The sequence below is a fragment of the Aythya fuligula genome, chromosome 3 (genome assembly GCF_009819795.1).
Source record: "Aythya fuligula isolate bAytFul2 chromosome 3, bAytFul2.pri, whole genome shotgun sequence".
Classification (NCBI taxonomy): Eukaryota; Metazoa; Chordata; class Aves; order Anseriformes; family Anatidae; genus Aythya; species Aythya fuligula.
This window is the reverse complement of record NC_045561.1, coordinates 15,809,682-15,835,669: the sequence shown is the minus strand read 5'-3', so window position 1 is coordinate 15,835,669 and position 25,988 is coordinate 15,809,682. Positions and strand designations below refer to the sequence as shown.

The 25,988-nt window shown below is 46.4% G+C and overlaps 1 protein-coding gene across 2 annotated transcripts in view; it reads left to right on the top strand.

The window, feature by feature from the left end:
* Positions 1–169: 169 nt before the first annotated feature.
* Positions 170–25,988, top strand: part of FOXN2 (forkhead box N2) — a 28,691-nt gene continuing 2,872 nt past the window's right edge. The window contains exons 1-4 of one of the 2 annotated variants that reach the window (XM_032185523.1): positions 170–229; positions 12,462–13,012; positions 18,602–18,726; positions 22,612–22,673. In XM_032185523.1, the coding sequence (XP_032041414.1) occupies positions 12,476–13,012; positions 18,602–18,726; positions 22,612–22,673 (724 nt within the window). In that variant the 5' untranslated portion in view covers positions 170–229; positions 12,462–12,475. Of the gene's footprint in view, positions 230–12,461; positions 13,013–18,601; positions 18,727–22,608; positions 22,674–25,988 lie in introns of both variants that reach the window. The other variant, XM_032185522.1, reaches the window with a different exon arrangement.

The window sequence follows — 25,988 nt, the reverse complement described above, 5'->3', positions numbered from 1 at the left end:
CCCCCCCGCCCAGGGCCGGGCTCCCTGACGGGGCTCGGAGGCTGGGGCGGGCCGGGGCCGGGCCGGGCCGTGCCGGGGCGGGGCGGGAGGCGGCGGTGGGGTGGCGGCCGGGCCCGGTTGCCATGGGGAGGCGGGGAGGGAGGCGCCGCCGCCGCAGCTGCTGCTCCCTGACACATCCCCCGCTGCCATATTGTGCCCGCGCTCCCGGCAGCGCGGCTTCATGACCGCGGTGAGTGAGCGGCCGCCTCCCTTCCCGTCTACCCGCCCGCGGTTGCTTTCTCCATTTTATTTAAAAGAACAAAATATATGTATATATATATATATATATATTTATTATTTCGGGAGGGTCTGAGGGGGTTTCGGCTTCCCCCAATAGGGAGGGCGCGGCGAAGAGGCTGCCGGGGGGGGCGGCGGGGACGCGTGGCCGGGCCGGGCGCCGCGCGGGGGCATAGGGGGGACAATGGGGCGGCGGCGGCGGGGCGCTGCGGGCACGGCTCGGCACCACACGGCTCGGCTCGGCCGGGCTGGGCTGGGCTCGGCACCACACGGCTCGGCACGGCTCGGCCCGAAATGGCGCCCCGGCCCTCGGCGTGCGGCGGCGGGAGGAAGCGCTGCCCGGCAGCGCGAGGGGGCGGCTCCTCTTCCTCCCCTTCCTCCTCCTCCTCCTCCTCCTCCTCCTCCTCCTCCCGCACCCCCGGCTGTGCCCGCCTGGCCCCGGGGAGCCGGGCTCGTTAGCTGATGAGCGCTAATGAGGAGGCAGGCGGGCAGGCAGCCTGCCGGCTCGCCCCCCCCCCCCCCCCCCCCCCCCCCCCCCCCCCCCCCCGAGCCTGCCTTCGGCCCGCCGAGCCGCGCCTCGCTCTTCCGTGTTTCCAGCATTATTTTTTTTTAAATATAAAATAAAATCCCGGAGCTGCTCGTTTGGTAGTTAGGGAGTGAAGCAAGCGGTACGCGCTGTAGGTTATCCTGCTGCGCGCGCGGCTTTGCCCAAATTGGTGGAAAGTTTCCCCAGGAATGCAGGTGGGTGCGCGGGGCGCTGCTGCGCGCTGGGGGGGTGCGGGAGGTGGGCTGGGGGCATCCTGCAGGGCAGGTGGAGGCTCTGGAAACCCTCTTGATAAGGAACTGACGGGGCTGGGAGCTGCTCCTGGTGCCTCACAGGCCCGGGGCTTTTACCTGCGTGAGGTGGAGCCTGGTGCTGGAGCACACCCGTGGCTGAGGAGCTGCGTAACGTGTGTGTGGGTTACCTGAATGTGCGCCTGGTGTCTCAGTTTGTAGGGGGATCACGCTTCTGTCCATAAAGATTTGGATTCTGTTAAAGCCCAAACAAAGAGGCAGGGCCCAGTAAGCGTATGTCCCTATTTCAGTGGTTAGCTAGGCTAGAGATGAACATATTCTGCAAAACCTGTTAAAAAAAAAATGCTAAGTCACATTTTACTTCAATGCTTTGAGGATAACTTGGTTAGGTTTGTGCCTAACCCATGGTTTGGCACAGATCAAGATAATTTTAAGAAATGTGGCAAGTGGTGTATACTCCAAATCTTGTTATGGGTGACTTAGATCCAAGTGGACTTGGGTAGTGGTTGGCTTGCAATGTACCGTCATGTGAATCATTTCAATCAACTTCTGTTACGTTTTTGGATTTGGGGGTCTTGTGTTCTCCTAGAAACCCAGTGTGGCGATGAATCTGTGCAAGATAAATGAAGCTGGCACAGTCCTACATTGACAAAACTTGGAACAGCGTTGTGGTGTTGGTGCATGTTTGTTTTTGACAGGTGCCAGTTGACATTTCCCAAGCTCTACAGAAGGTAGCTGGACAAGGCAGCTTTGACTTGAAACCTGTACTGTGGCAATTAGCATGGCACAGAGCTTGAGCTAATGAACTTAAGTACCAGTATGTATTATTTTTAAACCAGGCATTATGGGGCTGCAGCAACATGGCTTCTGCTCAGGTCCAAGGCATGTCCAACTTCTTTGGACCTTGGGAATAGTTTTTGTATGCCTCAGTGCAAAGTGCTCGGCAGGATAATTCCCTTATGCTGCTTACGGAATAAGGTAGTGAGTTGTCATGATTTCTGTGCTCGTCTGTTCCCATGTTGCCTTCACCCCAGTGTAGGTGCTCAGCGTGTGGTCCATTCCTGCCACTTACGAAGGAAGGTAAGTCCCAGCCTCACCTCAGTTTTACCCACCTGTCCATTTTGTGTGGTACACCACACTGATATCCACACCACCTCAAGGACTGGGTCAGTGTGGGGATGGGTATGAGCAGCCAGAGTGGTCACAGGGGGAACTGCTTTTTCTGGCAGTTGTCGTTGCTTACACTGGCCTAAAACTGTTGTCAAGCTGTGACTTGGCTTTTGGAGAAATACAAATGAGATGGGAATTCTAACACCATATGTTTGAGATACATAAAATGTGTAGGACTTCTCTGTGTTTTGTTTTGTTTCTTTTTAATGTGCCCATAAGCAGAGCTCTGATGCTCTACATCACATTTACGCTTGCAGAGTGTGGTGAGGATGCTATGTTCATTCAGGCTGCAGTGCTGCCTTTGGGAGCAGAGGGATTTGGGGGTTGGAGGCATTGGTCTTGCAGCATTCTGGGTGTGTGGTTCCAAGTGCTTTTGCGGGGATTCACTGGTATGAAACCTGGTCGATGTCTTTGTTGCCAGGATGAAGGTCTGACCCCTTCAGGTGCTGCAGGCCAAGCTGTACTGAAGGAGCTCTGTAGGTATTGTTTAGCCCTAAAGTGTTTTATTCCAAAAGGGACATCAACCAAGGAGTGTGCTGATTCAACAGCTCCAGCTGCCAAACGTTTGCTTCTTGAAGAGCTTTCCCATTTCCTCTGGGGAGTTCATGATGAAAGGTGCCAGCATTGCCAACAGCTATTGCAGTGTAGGAACATGCCAGTCCATTAAGGAACTAACAGATACAGGGATGTGTATTGGAACTGTCACACTAGAAGGATTGCCTGACAAGCCAGTGTAGGAGAAGCATCTCATTTTTTACCATCTTTACTAAAAACAGGCTCTGCCTGCTCAACTTAGTTGCCTTGAAGAACCATCACGTAGAGCGAAGGCCGACTCTTTCAGCCAACAAGATGACTTGGCACCTGAAGAGGCCATACAGGGCTTAGCTCAAACTGACGAGAAAGTGGTACGGCTCTTGCGTGGAGATGTTGGTTCCCATAAAAACAGTGGCAGTTCTGATGCTGTTGCCACTAGGGTTGTAATTCTGCCTTCCTCCCAGCTGGACCATAACCTGTGAGGTTGCAGAACATGCGGGCATTGGAAGAGGGGGTGGTGTGCTCACTGCTGCTGTTGCTCTATGCCTCTTAGGCCATATCCTTCAATGGGATATTCTTACTGCACCATCAAGGTGCAAAATTAGCTGTGTGAAATACTGCCTTCCTTCACAGACCCTTCATCAAGGAGAAGCAGCCTTAGGCCTTTTGTCCCCGTAAGTGAAGGCTGTCAGCTGCAGCTTTTCACCTTTTAGCAGAGGTGTGAATTCTGCATGTTTTGTTCCATTTGGCTCCTTGAGTTTTCTTTTTATTGTTCCACCCCCTCCCATGTAATGAGGTGCGTTATGGATAAGATCATGCCTGAGATGTCATGGTGTTGGTTGCAACCAGCCTCCTTTTTGGAGGGAAGTAGATAGAGTGAGGCAGTTGAGTCTGCCTCCTGTGCCTCCTGCTTGACAATTAGATGGTGTTGTGCAACTTCCTGTGCAGAAATTCTGCTGTCATCGGTGTTTTGTGACTCATGTAAACACGCTGTTTTGTCTGCTGACAAGTGTGCACTTGCAAACTGCAAACCTTGTCCAGGTCCCTGGTATCATGAATTCAAGGATTGGTTTCTGTCTTAGGTTTTGTGTGCTGCCTGCATGTCTTGTACCAGCTCTGGCAGCTTCCTTGACTCCCAGAGAAGACATCCGCAAGTAAAACAAGAAATGTCTGAGATGCTTCTATGCTGTCTCTGAAGGGACCTTTGCACATAATACATGTACATGTTTATCCATTCCCTGCCATATTGCACGTGCCTTCTCACTTGCTGATCTGAGCACATGTTGAGCGGTGATAAACTTTCTTTCTCCGCCTCCCTGTGCTGGGTAAAAGCACATACGGATACTCCAGGGCATTCGCAAAATACAGTTCAGGTAAGAGACAACTTACCCATTTAGTAATGAATTAGGTAGTGCAGAGGAAGTGCTGTCTGATGCTGGATGGCATCCCTGTGGCCTCTGGTACTTGTCTCTTTCCTGTAAAACGTTAGGGCTTCCGAAGCACGAGCACTGGATCCCACTTGCACTGGAAAAGAGCTGTTGAGGGCCTGGAGGTAACTGGGAGGACTGGCTGTTGTGTGTAGGGTGGTTACCTGTGTTATCAGTGTTACAGGATGGTTACCTGAGTGCCAGTTTCATTTTAAGGGAAGCTTGCGATTTGTATGTATATCAGATGATTTATGCCAAAACTCAGCAATGTTGTTTTTACTTTTTTCTATTATGTTCAAATCTTTTTTTTTCTTTTTTTTTTTTTTTCTAAGTTCAACCTAGACTTCAAGTTCTCTGCTTTTCTTCAGAGGTTAGGGTATCTTAAGAGCTCCCTTATTAAATTAGCTACTGCTGCTGTAGAAATCTCTCCTTCTGTGCCCTCTGCAAGGATTTGAATATGAATTGTGCTTGCTTTCACCCAGTTCCTGCTGGCAGAAAGTCCCCATGTGGTCTGCTTGCCCCTGTGGTACCCCCGCTGGCTGTCCTACAGGAGGGCAGTTTAGTCCAAGCTGGGTACCACCTCTTCTCTGGGACTTACCAAAGGAACAAGTTAGAAATGCGTTGCAGAGAGGCAGTGTTGTCCTTCCCCTCTGTTGGCACTGAGCATGGCCTGTCTGTGTCAGAGCTACTGGTTGGCATTGCTCAGTGTGCCTCAACAGCATCACTGGATACCTCTGACCCTGCTGGAGTGACCATGTTTTCCATCTATTAAGCACTGGATTGGGGGTACTCAGGTGCTTCTACTCCATCTTTATATTATTTCACTCATTTTCCACCAGGTGAGCGCCCCACCTGTGTGTGCTGCATGAAATGCACTTGCTTTTTTGGGGATGGGGTGTGTGCTTCACAAAGTGGGACCTCATGTACTTCCAAATCCTGCCTCAGGTAGAGTGACCATGCTTAGGGTTTTTTTTTTTTTGTCGTCTTTTTTTTTTTTTTTTTTTTTTGGATCATTTTTAGTACGCTCTTGTCTTGCACTTTGTAGCTACTTGTAGTTTCCTGGTTAATGTGTGGTTGCTGTTTGCTTCCTTTTCAACAACCTGTTGCTGCACTGCATTGTGCTTGCATTCGGGACAAGTGTGTAGTCGCCTAAAAGATAATTACTGCCTGCGAAGATTGCTCGGTGACTGAAAAGCTCACACAAACTCAAACTGGGAGTGGGAGCTGGGAAGCTGGTTGCCAAACACCAGGAGCAATTGCTCAACCCTCATCCTCTGGCCGGTGAGCCAAAATCCCTGGACCAGCAATCAGAAAATGTCACCTGGTGTAGGGATGTTGACCAGTCAAAGTACGAGCTCATTTGCTTTTGGACTCTTGGCTGTGCAGTCTGAGAAGTGTCAGATGTCAGCTGGTGCCTCAGTGACCTACCTGTTGGCACAGCTGCCTTTCCTCTGCAGTCAGAGAAACTTGCATCATCCGTCGGATTTCATCTGAAGGTGTGCCGGCAGCCCGCAGGGCTCTGTGTGACGACGAACTGGGTTGGCCCAGTTGTTCCAGCGTCTGATTGCTGTGGGGAAGAAAGGATCATCTTGTGCCCCAGCCATTGTTAGCAGAGGGATTCTTCTGGTGGAATTTTAATACAGAAAGCCAGATTCAACGGAGTTGGGAGTGCCTTAGTGCTTCTGAGGATGCCAGCAGGTGGTGTTCGTATATTTGGCCTGCATCAAGATACATTGATGCTAACAGCTGCTTTTGGGATATGGCTAAAAGGAAAATCAAGCAGCAGGGCAGAAGTTGGGCCTGTCCTGCACAGGGAGGGTTCCTGAAAAGCCCTCTCAAAATGTGTCTGGGCCTGACAACTGGGAGGAAAACCTGCACTTTGGTAACAGGGAAATAGCAATCTGCGAAAGCTCATCAATTACGAAGTCATAATGTGAAGGGTATTTTGTGTTAGGTGCTGATGGTGCTTGTAAATTAAATCTTGCGTAAGGGTCACTTCAGGTGAAGCTCGAGCGTGTTGGTTTTCAGTGGAAAATGAGAAATTCTGGTGCTTTAAGGCTGAAGAAGGCAGAAAAGTGATATGGAAAATATAACATTGTTTGCTAGTAGTAGTAAATTGTTATAGAAAGTAGCTGAAATGTAGCTAAAAGAATATTCACTTCTGGTTCAAGGGGAGGGTAGAGAAACATGTAACAGTTATCATGAAAACAAAATCAGCATCAGCCCTACATGGCAATACACTTGCTCAAATGAGGCATTTCTGAACATAGCAGTGGCTCACGTCTGTGTGTGTTTTAGTTCATTTAGCAAGCAGTGTACTGAATTTAAGCAGCTTTGCTATTGGACATAAAGCACTTTTCCTGTTTAAAAACAAACAAAAAAACCACCAAGCTTTTCCACTTCCAGTGACACCCAAGTTCTCTTAAATGGTTTAGATTTCCCTGGTTTGTTTGTTTTTTTTTTTTTTCACTTCCCAGTTTCTCTGTTATACCTGGACTGCTTTCACATGCACGTTTTAAATCCGAGGCAGGAGGAACCGTGTCCCAAGCTGGCTGCAGCCCTTCACAGTGCGATTTCAGGCTCCTTGGAGGCAACCCTGAAGGACACAGTCCAAAGGCTCTGCGATGGATGAGGCCTGGAGGGCCCCATTGCCTGGGCCTATCTGAGTTTACATATCGTTTTCCTTCAAAATACTTATTTTAATCCCAAAAACGTGTGTGTGTGTATGTATATTTAATTAACAAACTTTTTAAATACAAATTAGATGTTGGATAAAATGTCTGTTTCCTTTCCTAGGCTATGATAAGGTTTTATGCCCTTCCCTTTTCAAATTATGCTGAGTGTATTTTAGCTTCTATTACTATCAGATCCTTTCATCAGTTGTTATTAGTTTCCTTTTTTTTTTTTTTTTTTTTTTTTTTTTTTTTTTTTTTTTTTTTTTTAAGCCCCTGCCCTTAATTAGATGAAAGGGTGTGGGAGGTTATTGACGTTAAAATGGGAGAAGCTTGGAACTGTTGCACCTGGAGCCCCTCTGTTTTCTTTTGCACACACTTTTGCCAGGAAGAAATGCAGAAGTTCACAGGTTCTCTGTGTGGCAGACTGACTCGAAGAGGCTAATAACCACCTGAAACAATCACCCTTCAGTTCTCCTGGCTTCCAAGGCAGGAGGAGGAGTGGGCAGGGTGCTGGTGCCCTGCTTTGCTGGGAGCACAGCTGCCCGGCCTGGAGCCCACGGATGCATGCAGTTGCATGCCAGGCTGCTGAAATCTGTCACCAAGAGGTAGTTTTGTCCTCAGGAGACCATAGTGCCGTAGTTGTCTTGGATACGTGACATCACACAGCATTGTAATCAAATATAGGCCTTTTGCAGCGCTTTGGAGACTTGACTCTGACCCCAGCCTGCGGAACAATGCTGTGAAGTGGAGAGGAGCCTGGGATAAAGGGGAGGAGGGAGGGGAGAAGGTTAAATCGATGGAAAAATGGGCTGGTGCCATGCTCTGAATGCTCGCAGCCATGTGAATGTGGTGCTTTTAACGTTTCCATCTTTTTATCAATGGGTTTTCACTAGCCGGGCAGGGAGCTGCGTTACTTTTCCCCTTAACACAAAAAAAAGCCTCTCGTTGGTCCTTTACTGTGAGCGGGCTGGCTGGAAAGTGTATTGCAAACTTTGTGTGAGTGGTGACAGTCATTTATACGTGTGCTTGTGCCGTTTAACAACACAATGCACACACTGATGTGTTTAAGTCGGGACAACCCCTGGTGTAGCTGCATTTCCTATGAATGCAAGAGAATATGAAAAATCAATAGAAGACTTTTAATGTTCGTGTAGTTGCTTGCAAGCAAAAGCATGTGCTGGTATTTCTAAACACTCTCACAGAGCCCGTATATGTTTGCACAAACCTATGTAAGGACTGTACAAATACGCCTGTAACTCAGGCTGCGTGCCCTGAGCTTGTTGCACTGAGCGTGGTTCCAGTGCTGCTCTCATTTGATACCTTTAAAAGTCTCTTCCCCTGCATTAAAATCATGCTCTTGTTACTCAATACATGGTCTTTTTCTAACTCTAGAGGGAAATGACTGCACTGCTAGCAGTTTGCAGTCTTCCCAAAGGCACTGCTAGCTGATGGGACCTGGTTGCTTGGTTAGTCCTACAGAAACAAAGGGGCAAGGCTAATTCCAGAGGGGGTCTCCCTGCCCTGGGGCGTGGGTGTGCTCAGAGATGCTCTGTAGCACCTTTCATCGCAGTGCAGGGTGGTGTCAGATGGGAAGTGAAGATGGGTCAAGCAGCAGCTCTGCTCACACAATAACACAGCACACAAAAAAAAAGTAGAATTTTGCTTTTTTTCTTCTTTTTATCAAGAGGTTGAATGCTTTTTCTCTGGGCTGTTGAGTCTAGGCAGAAAGAGCTCAGTTTGTGTGTTGCCTGCAGCAGCTGCGGTGATAAAGCAGTGGCTGCACGTGGTTACCTCCAGTACCGCTGCTTTGGGGAAGGGTCACCGTGGGACCGAGGTATCTGCTACTGCTTCCTCACTGGACTCTTCTGGAGCGGAGACTTCTTCAGCAAGGCACCTGTTGACAAAACTGTGCCTTGTGTTGTGCTTACTCTGGCTTTTGAGCCCTCACTTTCTATACCGAGTGTCTTTCAGCCCCCGACACCTCTCTCAAAGTGAGCTCTTGAGTTTGAAAGAAGATTGTCAAAACCATTTTGTTCTGTAAGTGCTTTTTTGTATTGACGTTTTTTGAGAGATATTCTCTGTGTTTGGAGCAGACAGATTTTCCTTGAACTTGGTGGCTGGCTTGCTGAGGATTTTCCAACCAGGAACTCATTGCTCGGAAAAGAAGCAGGCATCTCCCCCGCTGCTTGCTAAAAGCAGCTGTGACCCAGTAGTCGGTTTCTGGTGCACTGGTAATTAATTACCGGGCAGTGTGGGTTGGTTTCTTCAGCAACAGCACCGTGCACAGTGTCTCGTGACATTGAATATCCCCCTCAGGTACGTTGGGGTTTCTCTAAACCTGATTGCTACCTCAGTACACCTACAGCCTGAGTCTGCCCTGCTCCGTGGGTGGTGTGGGGAGCAGGACTTACCGGGACTTGGCACTGTTAGAAGGGAGCTCTGTTCCTGGCTTTCCCGGGCACTCTCAAGTGATATCAAAATCACCAGTGCTGGAAAGCAGGCTGCCTCTCTCATCTTCTTTCTGGTGCTTCCAAGCTTTTAGTCGAGCACCCTCAGTTGGCTTTGCAGCTTTTTAATCATCTTGTCCCAGAATCGTAGTAGTCCTCTGTATATAATTACATCGCAAAATAATGTGTACGTCCATTGCAGTGCTTTGTTTTTGAGGAGGAGATGTTTTGGCAGGCTTTGTTCTGAAGGTGCTCACCAGAATGGGTGCTTGAATGGGTTGGGATTTGGGTGCGTGATGCCCTTAGGCCTTGAATACTCCTGCTTTACTCCTGTGCACGCACTGGCAGGGCGAAGCACCGAGCTGGTGTTCGTAGAGGTGTGTTTCAGGCTTCTGCCTTCGGAAGGCTGGGGGCTGAGTCCTGGCTCTGCTTGCAGGGCTGGGGCTGTCCCCATGGCAATAGCAGTGAGCTTCTGGGCGCTGGGGGTGCCAGCTGGAGAGGCTGGTGAGGGGCTGCCACCTGCCATCCTTCGGCAAGGAGAGGCTGGGGGACAGCAGGAGGAGAGGGGAACGGAGCTCATCTTGTCTCATCGGCAGAGCAGGTACTCAGAGGGGATTGTCCTGCCTGGCTTTTTCTGCCACAGGAGCAGTTGAAGAGGCAGGGAAGGTGTCAGTAAGAGAAAAAAGGAATGGAAGGTAAATTCCACGAGGTGGCCTTGCACACCCTTACCCTTGCCTTTCTGCTGGGTTTCTCTCATGGTTTGTATTGGTGCTGCTAATTCAGCTGGGGTGGGAGCACTGGAGAGCAAGTCCTGCTTCCCTCTAACCCTGTTTGCTTCAACCTTCCTAGCTGATAACGGAGAGAAACATTGGGAAATAATCTGAGGGTGCAATTGTACACAATCTACCATGATGTCTGCACCAGAGGGCTTCTTACATGCTCTTCTCTTCTTGTGAACTGCCCTCCGTGCTCTTACAGTGCTATTCCCACTGGATCGTCCGTGTCCACAATCCCCTGCTTGCTCATAGCAGAGACGGGCAGCAAAGATGTTCTAAAACATGGCTTTTCATAATGCATCTATTGAGGGAAACACTGCATATTATTTACTATAAATATGTTGCTGTAAAGAATTTAAAGTAGAATATTAATTATTCTAATGGTCCTCTGCTAGCACATAACAGCACACAAACAAAAAGCATGTGGGTGCCACAATGCTGACCTAATTTGAAGGGCCAGGTTAAGTTAATGTTTCCCTTTTCTCTACACTTTGGAGTGTCTGGGCCATGTTTGCATTTTAAAACAGACTCTCTTGCCTCATGTTCAGGAAAGGAATAAATACAGTGACCTAAGTTTGTTTGTGTGCACATGGTTCTGATCTCCTGTGCTGACCAGAGACTGGCAAAGGGAAATTTCACGTGTTCTGAACCAAGTACTAAAATCAATACACAGCGAGCAGTGGAAGCTAGTACATAGATAGGTAAAGGGACACAGGACAAGGGAGTAATGTTGTCCCATGTAAGGAAAATGGTGAAACTTTGTGGCAGAATTTGGGTTTGTCTTACTTTATGGATTTTATCACTGTTCGTTTGTTTTTTATTTAAGGAAGGGTTGAAGAAGTAACATAGACATGTGTATAAATTGCTCTGTTTTAAAGCCAGCATCCACCAACTTAGGGGGAAAAGTAATTTGTAGAGAGCAATTTGAGCAGTTTGCTTTGTTTTATTTTTTTTTAATGACTGAGTTAATCATGCCTGTCCCTGCACATAAATTGAATTTTGGGGGATGGTTTCTAGCACTGTGTAAGTACAGATTTTGTTTTCTGGAGAAGGTGGAGTTGTTGGTCCACAGCATGCAAGGCAGATCACCTTTTTGGGGTTTGGATCTTTGATTTCTCCAGCTCACATAGCCCCCTGACATAAAGGGACTGGTAAGGTATCCCCTGAAAAAAAGGGGCAAGTAAGGAAAGCTTGGCAGTACCTGCATGAAAGACTACAGGCAGATGACGAGAAGAAATTGCTTATAGGAAACAATGCTTTTCTGGAGGAGGAGCAGATTCTGTGTCACCACATTGCACCTTGCTCTTGCGTTGCTCTCCTCCAACATAAAGAAAACAGACTAATCTCTCCCCTTAGAGTATTTGTTCTTGAATTAGAACAACAAACAAACAAAATTGTATTAATAAGTCCATCTGAGAGTGGAGCACTTAACTAAAAATTGTCTAAACACTCTTATTGAAGCGATAATTTCCATTGAAATCTTAGCAGCAGTAGACTTGCTCTGACAGTTTGCCCTCGTACGAGGCTGAGCGGGTCCTTGTCTCCATGTCCTCTGCAGGAGAAGATCCAAGTGTACAAAGCCACGTGTTCATGCAAATACTACAAAAAAATGTAAGAAGACATCACTAATGTGCATTGCACTGCCTGGTGAGATGACTTCTGCATCAGTAGCTGGAGAGCCTTACATTTATAGGAGGCTGGTATAGCCACGTGTGTAAAGTGATCTGTGCTTCTGATACAGCTGTGTTGGCCAAAGCTTTAGGTGCAGCGAGGCTGTGACATGGTTACATCAGCAGAAAAAAGCAGCTGTTAGCATAGCGGTTTGCTTGGTGGCTTGTTTTAAAGCTCTGCAGTGTGAGGGAGTGCCTAGGAATGACTGGGACTTGCAGGGGGTTGTACAGACGTAATTTGCACCAGGACCGCAAGTTGACTGTCTGCTATTTAAGATCTGCAACTTATTTTTTCCTCTCCAGGAATCAAAAGCAAGCACTTCTAAATAGGGTTAATTTACAATGTAATGAATATAATTAAAGACTTAATGTGAGAACAGAATGGTTTAGATCCTACCTGTTGAGGTCTCTTTCAGATGTTGACACCGATAGCTGTTATTTCGGTGTCCAAATTGAAATTTCAAGACAAGTAGAGCAGTTTCCAAGGGCTTACCGTGAGTTCTGGCTGTAAGCCGGGGGAGATAAAAGGGTTTACAAGAGGTTTTTGTTTTTTGTTTTTTTTAACCCTGTCTCTCCTCAGTGACCACAGCATGGGTCAGTATGGTGTCACATTTCCTTGGGAATTTTTCAGCTTGGGCTGACACTGAACGTGATTTTGAAGTTTTGCATTGATTTTTCTCCTCTGTTGCAGACCAATAAAGCTAAATGGGTCCAGTCACTGGAATGACTCCGGACAGGAAAGCTAAAACGCCAGGAGCAGAAAAAGCTGCAGGACTAAGGCAGGTCCACAGGATGGGAAGCTTGCCTGAAGCAGGAGATGCTGGGAGGCCCAAGGCCACAGTGGTGGACAGCGATTCAACTGATGACGAACTCACAAATTTGAACTGGCTGCACGAAAGTACTAATCTTCTCACAAACTTCAGCCTTGGAAGCGAGGGTCTTCCAATTGTTAGCCCTTTGTATGACATAGAGGGTGACAGCGTGCCATCCTTCTCGCCGTCCTGCTACCAGAACCCAGAGAAAAAATCATCGACTTCCAAACCCCCTTATTCCTTCAGCCTCCTCATCTATATGGCCATCGAGCACTCCCCCAACAAGAGCCTCCCAGTCAAAGAAATCTACAGCTGGATCCTGGAGCGCTTCCCCTACTTTGCCACAGCACCGACGGGGTGGAAGAACTCTGTCCGACACAACCTCTCCTTGAACAAATGTTTCCGAAAGGTGGAGAGAAGCCATGGCAAGGTGAGGCCTGGGGGGAGGGAGTTGAGTAGAGCTTGAAATTCACGAGGAAATTAAGAAAACCCTGTTATTTTCATGGACTCCCCTCCTCCCATGTGTGAAACAGTTGTATATTGAAATCCTTTAACACTTTACCTATGACCAGGGATAGTTTGGAAATACCACAAGTGTCCAAGTCACTTTTGTCATCCTGTATTTCTGTTTAGTATTAAGCTGGGTAGAGCTAACTGTGATGGATCCTTTACAAAGCTGGCTGACATGTTATTGTAAAGGGCCTTGTTTCTACTTACAATTTTGCTAGGCTATAATAGTCAGCTTGATGTTTTAGACATCTATTCTAGGATGTCTTGTGCCTTTTTTTTTTTTTCTTTAAAGGAACTCATTTGTTTGAGGATAAATTTAAAAAGCAAATAAAACAATCTTTTGCCTGTGCTAATTTTCTGAACTGGGTCATATAATGATGTTTGGAATTGACACGTGGTACCTTCACTGCTAGGGAGGATATAATCATTAGGGTACCTGCCAAAGCAGTCTATTGTTGGAGTAACTGTAGAAGTGTAAGCTCTGCAGAGCTCTCTGTGAGTTCAGCAGAGGTGCCAGCCTTGCAGTTGAAACTGGAGTTTGTACCTACAGCAAGTGTGTTGTAACCCACGGAGGTGTTTTCCTCCAGCAGCCCATGGTTGCTGCTGGTGGGAGGTGCCAAGCTGCAGAGCTCGAGGATGTTTGTCCTCTTCCCACCTCCACGCACGTGTGAATACACACAGTCACTGCTCCACCAGTGGGAACAACATGAAAGTAACTGGAAGATGCAGACTGCAGGACATGGGTGGCATAGTGGCAGGCTGTGCTTTGGGAACTGCGTCAGGAAAATAATAGCTCAAACTAAGATTGCACAGACCTACCATGAATTCGGGTATCTTTCAAATTTCTTGGTGTTGTGCTGAACTCATTGATGCCAATATTTCCTATTTATTAACCCATTTCCAATAAATTCTGTTCAAATTGTATTTTCCTGTCCTGTACTCTCACATACCTCAGCTCACTTATTTGCTTGCTGTTCCGTTAAACTTTTTACTAGGAAAAGCATCTGAATTATTGTAGGAAAATAATGGAAGCGCTGTGATAAGGTGTGTTTCTCAGTCTGAAAGCTGTTTTGTATATTACACTGACTTTTCAATTGTGATCTTCTCTTAGCACAGATTGAGCTTTCAAACAGTCTTCTTTATTCCTGTGTTTAGTATACTGTAGTGTTTTTGTGCTTTCACCTCTGTTGTAATGGTGCTGTCATAACTGTGTCTGCAGTCTTTTTGAGACAAGCTACATGTAAAGATCTACTCCTTAAAGTCACGAATACTTATTTCTGTATAGCTTGTTTCTTCTACTGACTTGAATGATTTTATTAGTGATTTCCTTCCTTCCTCTCTCATTTCCCATCCTGTTCCTCAAGAAGGCAGCTCTGAATCTGGAAACAAAACAAAACAGAACAGTGTTCACCCCCCTCACCCTGCCCTAAAGTCAACTAACAAACCCTGAACCTGTGTGCTTGGACATCAGCCTAAGTGGCAATAGGCTTGTTATCAGAAATGCATGCAGTGTTTGGCATGTCTGACAGCCTCTCAAGGTAGGTGGAGGTCCTCCGTGTAGAGCCTTGCACTCAGCAGGTATCAGTGGAGGATATGGATATATATATCCATGTACCAAATGGAGGAGGATCACGTTGATGCTGTGGACCCCTTTGGCTGTGCTCCTAAGGTGTGACTTCTTGTAGCAAGCAGCACTAGCTTACAAGCTCGGTGTAGCTGATTGTATTATCTGTAACCACGTGCTAGTGATGCCTCTGTGGGCTTCTTAAAGAGAGCAAGGTAATTTGTCCTCTTCCATTTTTTTCTTTGCTAATGACATCTTAATTGTTTTCTGGAAGAGAGTACATGATTGGTTTTCTGCTATCCTGAGTGCCCACAGAAGAAGAGATGCCTGTGAGGGGTTGCATCAGAGGAGCAGAGTAAGGGAGCAGGATAAGAAGGGTTTTAAAGCCTTTTCTGGCTCTCAGACAAGTCTGCCTCTCATATTGGAAGAGTGTCAGTATCTGAAAGGGAAGGATCTGTGCCCTTTGCACCCTGTGAAATGCTCAGTTTTCTGATAGTTGGCTGGCTATTGCTGCCAGCCAGTCATCAGCTATGAAAATCTGCAGTGTCTCCTCATTTTCTATGTTACCACCCATGCAGGGCAGTTCTAGGACATGTGAACTGGATTCACTGTGGCTGATGCTAAGCTGGCAAGCAGGCTGTGGAAGCACGCTTACTGTGCCCCGACTGCTGATGGACATCGTCCACAAGTCTCTGCTTGAGCTGATGTGAAGTGAGACCTCCCAGACACATCTAGCATGGGCGATTGTTCAGCAATGACTCTTTTGCTCCACAGATCTATTTTTACTGGGCTGCACCACATCTTGTTACAGACGTAGCTGAGGATGGCTGCTGTTTGCCTATACATTAATATAAATTGGCTACGTGCATCCACCCTGCCCGTGGCAGCAGGCTGCAGTCACTCAGGGACGCTCTCTAGATAGCAACCAGCATGGATTGCGGGGGAAGACTGCCATGGCTTGCACTGCTGAAAAATACTTGACGTTACGTTTGTTGTTGTTTGGTTAGTTGGTTTTTTTCCTCTCCAAGCAGACACGGTGGCGGGGTCGATACTGAAAGTCATGTGGTGAAAGGGCAGCTGGCAGCAGGCGCAGGGGCTCGGGTTGCAGCCCGGTGGGGTCACCCCGGAGGTGTTCCCATTCCCCTGGGCTGGCCCGAAATGTGAGACAGTGCTGGGAGCTCTCCCGCAGGGAAAAGTGACAGGGCACGTGCCCTTGGGGTTGTAGAGGGGTGTGAAAGCTTCTTCCTCTGCCCTTGTTGCCAGTTACGTGGAAAAGCTGTGTGCTTTTGCATAGTGATGGTGGTAAAACGAGTTGAAGAGTCATAAGGGAAAGTAGCTGCTTTGGGATGTCTCAGGAGCCAGTGCTCGACAAGAGGAACTTCTTGTGCCATGGCAGCAGGGTGTGTGCACATCAGATCTCTGCTCTGCTAAAATGTACATTACCCTTTCTGTACGGACTTAACTGTGGTGCTATCATGTGCAGGTTGTTTGCCGAGGTTTACTTGACAGGGACAGGGTTTGAATATCTTCAACAAACCTCCCTTTCTCCTTCCCTGGGGAGCCTGTCCCAGTGCCCAACCACCCTCTGGGTGCAGCACCTTTCCCTAACCCCCAGCCTGACCCTCCCCTCTCCCAGCTCCATGCCGTTCCCTCATGTCCTGTCACTGTCCCCAGGGAGCAGAGCTCAGTGCCTGCCCCTCCGCTCCCCTTGTGAGGGAGCTGCAGGCCGCCATGAGGCCTCCCCTCAGCCTGCTCTGCTCGGGGCTGAACAAACCCTGGGCCCTCAGCTGCTCCTCATACACCTTGCCCTCTAGGCTCTTCACCATCTTCGTAGCCCTTCTTTGGACGCTCTCTAATAGTTTTGTTTCCTCCTTATGCTGTGGTGCCCACCTCTCACCTCAGGGTGAGACCACACCAGTGCAGAGCAGAGGGGACAGTCGCTCCCTTCAGCTGGCCAGCAATGCCATGCTTGATGCGCCCCAGGACATGGTTGGCCCTTTTGGCTGCCAGGGCACACAGTTGGCTCACAGTCAACTTTCCATCGACCAAAACCCCCCGATCCCTTTCTGTGGGGCTGCTTTACACCCCCTCATCCCCCCGTCTGTACATATATCCAGGATTGCCCTGTCCCAGGTGCAGAATATATCTATAGACCTGTAGGGACAGAGGAGAGCTGTCTGTTACCTCATAAACTTCAAGATACATCTTCCACACACGCACAGGATTTCCCAGTGATTCACCTAGTTCCAGTGGAAGCAACTGGTGGGAGCTGCATGGGGTGCCCCGTGCTGAGTGGAAGCTGGGAACAAACAGCTGCTGAAGGCTGCAGCTCCTGCTGGGCTGCTCCTAGTGCAGGTGTTTTCCCCCAGAACCAGGTGAACACAAACAGAGTAACCGAAACTGCCTTTGGAGTTGATTTGCTTTATTTTCCATAGAAAAGAACAGTCAATGCTTGGGCCAGTGTTGTGTGCCCAGATATAGGCAAGCTGCTGGTTGTGGTAGCTTCTCCAGCTGCTCCTGGTGGCCATCTCTCCACATGCTGTCTCTCCACAGCATATCCTCCTAAGGAGAATCATTTTCCATGGCCCTTTTTTGGGTATAAATACATCAGAGCACTAGTCCATATTTTATCAGTGCTATCCCTTCCCCCCTAACTCCCGTTTTTGTTTTTTTGAAAGGTCAAAGGACAAAGCTGCATGATGAGGGGCATCTTGTTTCCAGCATCAGTTGCTTTAATCAAGCCCTGAGAAATTCTGGGGCCTGGGAACTTTGTCATCACAACACAGTCCAACATTTCAAAATGCCAGGATATTTTTGTTTCCTTTTTTTTTTTTTTTAATTTGCTTAGATAAAATACTGCAAGTCAAATTAGGAGCATTAGAAAGATGCAGAAAAAGATGACACTATTGACATGAAATAGTAACCTCTGAAGGCAATTTAACATCCTGGCTTGTCTAGGCTTTATCTGCTAGGACAAATGGCTGAGTTCAAGTGGTCTTTGGTTGCACAGGCTACTTAGGCTCAACCCATACACTGTCACTTCTGTTTCTGTGGTTAGACCTCTTCCAGGAATACTGATAGTTTGTTTTAAAGCTGAGATGATTCCATGCTTTATTTAGTCACCCTGCTTATTGCCTCTTGCACTGGGTTGAACGTTTGTATTGCTTCAGGGTGTGCACTTGTTCAGCTCGCGTGCAGAGCACCCACTAAAAATTATGGTGGTGTTTTGTCAGGTCAGCAAGCTGGTGGAAGTAAGTGGCTGGGAAGATGAAAGAGGGAAAGTAGCCCCTTTCTGGCTGCAGCCTGCAGTTAAACTGAATTGGGTATCACGTAGAAGTGCTTGCCTAAAGTCATAGATAAAACAGTGCAGAGCAGGTTTGCTGGTGGGGTGAGTTCCTATGGCTCTGCTTGACTTTTGCAATATCAAATTTAACATCAGGAATGATGGGCACAACAGTGCTAACATCATCAGGTGCATCAAAAATACATGAATTAGTTAGGTTTTCAGATTTTGAAGAAGTGTGAATATGGTAATCCAATTTGTAGCTGAGCATCCAACAAATTGCTTTTACAGATGGAATAAAGTTAAATGAGTATGTTGCCATATCTCCATTAAGGGGAAGGCTCTTTGGCTTTGGTGTTGATGAAGTGTTTAAATAAAATTTACAGCTTTCAGTCAACAAACTTGAAAGAAAACAGGGTTTTAAAGAAGGAGCTTTGGAAATGGTATCCCAAGCTGCAAGACAGGCGTTTCCATACCATGTAACAGGGGTCTCCAGGCTGCACACTCATCGCGTTCATCCATTCAGATCATGGAGCCACGTGAGGGTGCTGTACCTCACCAGCACAGAAGTGGTGCCTACATTATCACACTTTGCTGTGTCTTGGGAATATGAAATAACTTGGTCCCTGGATGTTCTAATTTGCAATGCTTCTTCCTTGCAGGTGAATGGAAAAGGTTCGTTATGGTGTGTTGATCCAGAATATAAGCCTAATCTTGTTCAAGCACTGAAGAAACAGCCTTTTCCCTCAGCACTTGCGTTTTATACTCCACCAGCATCACCACCAAGGTAGGTGAATTTTCTCTTACAAGTGTAGCATGCAGGTACGGTCACCCACCTAGCAGAGGAAATGCCCACATAAGCTGTTGATGTATTGTTACTGACTTCCATGGGAAGAAAAATTGGAGTAGAACTTTGGTGAACTGGATAGACAGGCAGGGAAACTGGCTAGAGAAGAGAGTGTAATGAGCTCAGATCTCCCAGATAGCAGATCATGGAGTCATAGATCTCAGGTTGGTCTCCCAGTCTCCTTTATAACTAAGAAGAGAGAGAAGTGGGGAGGCACTGATTTCATAGCCATGGAGGTCAGGTTTTCCTCCTCTTTCTGCAGCAAATATTTAGTAAACTTTATATTTTATTCCAGATTCATGTTTTTTTTTCCCCTTTTTTTCTTTCTTTCTGGGTCTTGTTAATTTTCCATGCCTGCCTCCCCTCCCCCATTTGGGCAGTGGGTTGGCTTTCTCTTAAATATTCTTTCATCTTCCTTCTACCGATGTTTTTTTTTTTTTTACCCTTCTATTGTGTCTCACCTGGGGTCCTGGCTGGAATAACCCAGACAAGAACAATTAATGTTGAGGTATATGCTGCCTTTGTTGAGGGACTTTGCAAACAGGCACTGTTTTTTTCACTGATTTCTAAGAGTCGACTGCTGGTCTGAGAGTCATGGTTTTCACCGAGCCATTTGCAGTGGGAAAACATTTTGCAGTGGGGATGGGAAGAAAAGTCTTTACCCTAAACGTCATACGAGGTGGAATCTGCTACACTTCTCAAATCAAGGCTTCCTCATTTGATGCATTTTAAGATTAGGCAATAGCTTTGAGGGAATTTCAAGTCAGTGTCATGCATTCTTGGTACAGGAAGAGGAATGTCAGCCTGAGTAAGCACTTGGAGGTGGCATGGAGAGTGGGAGGATAGAAAGCAAATAGGAATGCGCTGCTGCTGCTGAGATCAGGAGTTAGGTAGGCAAGTGGCCAGTTTATCTAGTTCGGCAAATGATTTGAGTGAGATGAGAGATAATTATGATGTCTGAACATTGCCCTCTGCCTTGCCTTACTGCAAGGAGTTCCCTTAACAAACAGGAGGAACTGGGATTACTGAAGCAGGATGTAAAACTGAGCATTTAGCAGAACTTTCTATGAGTCTCACAGGACGTTGACCCTGGGATCTGACACCACCATGTGAGCCATAGCTGTCTGCAGCAATTGAAGATTCGCATAGAAGGGGCTTTTAGGGTTGGGCTTGCACCTTACAAGCTGCAAAAATGGTTGGAAGGGTTCCCTGGAGGTTCTCTCTCCAGCCAAAGGAGCAGGGGATCAAATGAGACTCAGCCTAGGGCGGGCTGTAGACAGCCTTGCCCAGATACGTGTTTAGTGTATCCAGCGTGTTCAAGGTCAGTCCCGTGATATAAGCACTGAGGTATGATTAACTTTGTATAAAAACAACACAGTGAAATTAGGTGTAGGGAAGGAGGAGAGATTTTATCTCAGTGAGTGCTGAAGTACCGGCAAGACCAAGACTTCAATTTGAAGCTGTTGGTTTTGATAACTTTTTTCTTAAATGGAAGGATTAATCACACTTGCCAACAGTTGCAAATCACAAGGAAATCCTGGTCCTCATAAAGACACATGGCAAAACTACCTTCCACTGACTTAAAAACATGACGGATTTTGTAGTGCCTGTATTTGTAAGAACAGTAAAATAAAGCAGCAGTTTAAGACGCTTGACTTATTCCTAATGAAAGCTATCTTTTTTCCTTTTAATAACAAAAACACGTCTAAGACTTTAGCTTATAGGCAGAAAAACATTTTTTTTCTCCCTTCCATGTTTAAAAAAAATTGAGTTTAGATTTAAATTCTGGCTTAATTCTGGGGAAGGGCCCCAAGACGTTGCCTTGTATGTGGAGGGAAAGAGGAAGCCCAAAGGAACGGGTGGAGAGAGACTGGGAACAGCCATCCAAATTTAACTCCAGGGCAATGCTAGAATTCAACTGCGAGAGTCTCTGAATTTTTCTGTGGGAGTGCTTGTGTTCATAATTATTTTACAGTGTGTTCGTGGGGAATATACCTATCATTCAACAGCACTCTAAAATAAAATTTAAAGTGTTGCTTTGATCAGAAGCTTTCCGAAACTGTAATCTGTGTCTAGTTAAGTGGAAGCTTGTATTATAGTAGGTGATTGACATGGCTGGTGCATTTTATTTCTGTGTAGCTTGTTCAACAGGTTGGTGCTAGGCCACTAACTGCGTCCTGCTTCTAGTACCTGTATTGTATCACTGCGCTCTAGACGCTGCCACGATCTTCATCTTGCAAATGCCTCATGCATATGCATAGATTATCTTAATCAATACACTAAGTGTTAATTTGATCCAGTAAAGCTCTGTGTATATTGTTCCTGAAGGATCTGAGCTCAAATGAAAGGATGAAGATATTTAGCATCTATTTGTACACTTGACCTGAAGACTACAGAGCCAGCTGTGTTGGGCTGGGTACATTCCTCTCCTTTTGATTTTTTTCTCTTTTTCTGGTTTTGGATCTCTCAGCACTCCATCACCCCCACAAGAAAACATAAGAGACAGTGAACTGGAGTTTTGGATGCTTGCATTGAACTGTGCAAACTGAATCTGCAAACTGTGCTGAATCTTTTTCACTGCGGTTACCCCATTGGAAGAGGCTAAACGTTACTCTCCTTTTCATTAGCTTTGCTTACCAATGCCAGGCAGTCTACATTGCAACCAGAGCTCCTTATGTAGCTCAGATGACGCATCTCAAGTCAGCTTACTTCAATTTGTGCACTATCTCCTTGCCATTCACAGTCCGTACTGCAATGACCCTTGGAGCTGTTACCAATGGCAAGCTGAGTTTGGATCATTGAGGGCAAATCTGAGCCATGGTGGCATTAAGTGGGCATCCCTCATAAACAGCTGTGCAGAGTAGTTGAGTTCAGGGGTCTAAGGTATGCACAGCTGCAGCAGCAGGCCAGAGACCAGTGAAAAATATTTTGTTTAGGATTCAATGTAAAGATGCTATTGATCCTATGAGGTAGCTTTTACAGATTGGGCTTGCCAAAATCTGTTCGTCACCTTTTACAGTACAAGTAGAAGAATTAAAAATGTTTATTGGTGTTTAATGGAATTTTAAAGGTTGTGCACTGTTTTTATTTCATGCATTTCAGTTTGCTAGTACATTTATAATGAACTGAATATTTAGGGCTGGATGTATAGCCCAGCTTTTTGTTCTGCAGTGTGTTAAATGGTACTCTGCCAGACGAAAGTTGGCCTGATAATGCAAAAAAAAAACAAACAACTAACATGACCAGCAAAACAGCCCAGCTTCTGCTAACTTCAGAATCAGCAGATGCCTTTGTTGTTGTTTTTGTTGTTCTTCCCCAGCTTTTTGCACAGCACTATATTTCGTTTTTGCTAATCTCTTATAATCTCTTACCATCACTTCAAAGAACAACAAACACAACTGGTTCTCATCTCTTCTGCTGCTCTTGGGCTCCAGGTGTCTGTGTAAGCTAACATTGTGTTCACGTGTGGGTTTTACACACACACACACTTATATTTAATATCCAGCCTTTATTTGTAGATTTGTAGAAGTTAGTATCTCTTGCCAACAAAACTCTTCCTCAGTGTGTGTGTTGGGGTGTTTTTCCAAGTGCTGCTGATTGCTTCCTGTGCTACATAAACAATGTGTAATGATCAGTGTGTCAGGCCATCTACTGAGGGAAAGAGAAATGGCTGCCTGTTTGGTTTATCCACCAAGATATAGTGTTGTTTTTTTTTTTTTTTTTTTTAAATCTTTCTATGTTTATGGTGTTGTGTATAATGTACTCTGTACAAATTATTCAGCAAATTAGGGGTTGGTTTTGACTTGTTGAATTTCTTTTCAGTAGGTCATCGTCTCCTCACTACTTAACTTCAGTACTTAAGCAGAATCATGGCCGATCCCTCAAAGGTAAACATTAATTTTTTTTTCATTTTGCTCTGCTGTTTTTGCTAGTCACAAGCATATTCTGAACCCCAGCTGATTTTGTGTATGGACCATTTTCTGAAGGGTCTGTTAGATTACGAAAAAAACATATTTAATAAATGCGTGCTTGTGATGTTAGTGACTTGTGTATTAAGTTTAAATCCGTAAGACGAATCTCACATTGTAAAAGTGTTGTTGTTTTTGCCAGCAAGGTATTTAGCAGACACATCGGTCTCAAATATGACCTTTTCTAAGACTGAATTGTTCTGTAGAAAAACGATTAGGAAGGTACAAACACTGGGGTTTCCCTGTAGTTAGGGATGATGTATAACCATTATTTTAACTGCAGTCACTGAAAGGTGGAGGAGGAAGGTTGGATAGGACTGAGTTGTGCTGGGGATGTGACCATGAGGAGTGGTGTGGCTGGGTGGCTGGGCTCAAGGAGTCACACTGAAGGGAGTTTGAGCCAGGTGGTGGCTCATTACTGGTGGTATTGCCCAGGGCTCCATCGTGGAGCCAGTTTTGTTTAACATTTCTATCAGTGATCTGGCTGAGGGGATTGAGTGCACCCCCATGCAGCAATGCGGGGCTGGGAAAGCTTGGCAGGAAAGTAGCTCAGGAAAAAGGGACCTGGGGGGATGATGGTCAATATCCAGCTGAACATGAGCTGGCAGTGTGCCCAGGTGGCCAAGAAGGCCAGCGGCATCCTGGCTTGTATCAGGAATAGTGCAGCCAGCAGGAGCAGGGAGGTGATCATCCCCTGTACTCTGCTCTGGTGAGGCTGCACCTCGAGTACTGTGCTCAGCTTTGGGCCCCTCACTACGAGAGATGCTGGAACGTGTTAAGGGAAGAGCAGCGAAGTTGGTGAAGGATCTAGAAAATGAGACATACGAGGAGTGGTTGGTGGAACTGGGGTCCTCCTTCCTGGAGAAAAAAGGAGGGTGAGGGGAGATCTCATTACTCTCTACTATTACGTGAAAGGAGGCTGTAGCAAAAGGGTGTCAGTCTCTTTTCCCAGGAATAGGACTCAAGGAAATGGTCTCAAGTTGTGTCAAGGGAGGTTTAGATTGGATATTAGGAAGAATTCCTTCAGAAAGGGCTGTCAAGCATTGGCACAGGCTGCCCAGGGAAGTAGTGGAGTCTCCATCCCTGGAGGTATTTAAGAGATGTGTGGACGTGACACTAAGGGACACGGTTTAGTGATGGGACTCAGTAGGTCAGGCTGATGGTTGGACTTGATGATTAAGTCTTCTCCAGCCTAAATTGTTCGGTGATTCTGTGGTGATTCTATGATCTCTTCTAGCTAGAGCTAGAACTCCATAGTCCAAGTCATTTCCTCATTTATGACGTTACACATAGCTGACTGCAGGTGTCTGAAGGATGTTTCAGAACACGCCCATCCCTCCTGATTGTCCTTGTGGCAGCCAGCACTGCTGGTAGTGGACCCGTGGTGACGTGTGGTTGTTCAGCACAGTCATCGTCAACAGCTGCAAAACTGCACAGCTCGTCACAGCTACACCAGCAGCAGCGTGCAAGCTAAGCAGGGGATGTCCATGTAGCCACTCTTGCAGCTTTTCAACACAGACAAACCCAAAGAGATGCTGCTCCTGAGAAACAAGGGGATTTTTTAATTTTAATTCTGGACACTCACAGGTGGAGGTGCCTTGCTGAGGCCCTAGCAGGAGCAGTTTCCTGCTGAAACCCAGTTTGAATCTCACAATTGGGACCGAGGGCTATGTGTCACTCTCACCTGTAACTAGCCAGCATACTTACCTCTGCATCCCTTGGTTGGTTGGTTGTTATTTTGCCATTTATTTTCAGGGTGCCTTCCTGGTGTCCTCTTCCTCAGCCCACTGCGATCCTACCTGCTCTTACAGGTTTTAAGGATTGTTAGAGTTGCGAGGACTTGGCTGTACTTTTGTCTTACGTTCACTTCCCATGAGTTAAAACAGCCCACTCAATTTAAGCTGGAAACGTGTTTGACACTGACAGTCAAATAGAACCAGCAACAAACAGCAGCTGAGCAGAGATGGTTACTTCATTTTTCCATATGTGCTTTTACAGGTGTTCCTCATTTTCTAACATTGTAGTGGGCCTTAGCACCAGAGTGGAGCTAGGCAGCACGCTGGGGTGTCACAGCATTTCTGCAGAAGAAGCCTGTTGAGCACTTGTACTCAGTAATAAAGCTTAATCCACTTAAGTCTTGTCCTTTTCAAAGGTAGTTACAAAAGAAGTCCTGAAAACTGAATTGTGCTCAAATTTTAAAGGGCCAATTCCAAGAAAAAGTGAGCACGTGGTAATTTGTCGTAGAGCGTTGTCCTTAGGGCTCTTTCACGAGGATGGTAAAATGCCCCCAACAAAGCACGGCTTCAGCAGCAGCACAGATACCCCACTCTCTGCTGGAGCTTCAGGCTGTTGAGGCCAGAAGGTTGGGTTTAGTCTTCAGCCACAAAGCAGAAACACTGCTGGGCAGCAAAACCAAGGGTTTTAAAGACAGAGCAGCCACCTGTCCCACAGCTGGTAACTCCCACATCTCCAAACAGAGGCTTTGTCTGGGCTGTGGTGGCAGGGAGGAATCCTTTGCTGCTGCAGTGACTATTTTTTTGGGGATGCTAGCGTGCAGAACCACTGTTTGTAGGTTGCAGTGCTTCATTAATGCCTCCCGTTACTCATCAGTTTATCAAAATTTTATTTATATACTGGCATCATTTATTAAAAGGAAAAATCTGTGATAGCAAGTAAGAAATCACACTATTTCACCTTCTGATTACAATAGTGGAGCAAATTAACTGTCCGTATCTTATTTCATATGGAAATATATTTTTTTATTTATTTGGTTTTAATTTTTATTTCATCAGTTGTACTATAAATAGTAAATCATGACCTACGACTTGTCAACTCAGTGTATCTCTGCTGCCAAAAAAAAAAAAGAGAATAAAAGAAGTGCAAGTGTGGTGGAATAGAGCTTGAAGTACGTTGATTTTAAAACGATAGAAAGTGAAGACAGTGGGGAATGTGTGTGTTTTGTAGCCTGTGCTGGAAGCAGCAGCTACGTCAGTTTACCACGTTGATGCAAGGTGACAGGGTGTTCTTCAAATTTCTCCTCAAATGGGGTCAGGTTAGTAAAAATTAGGTAAGATAAGAAAATCAAATGGACAGTTCTGCAGTCCCCCTCAAATTCAGTAACAAGGCAGGGGGACTGCTATTGAAAATGAGATGGCTGATGTTTCACTTCAGCAACTCCTGCCTCAGTGGTAGCTGAGCAGGATGGAGAGACACTTCCACTTACTGCTGACGCTT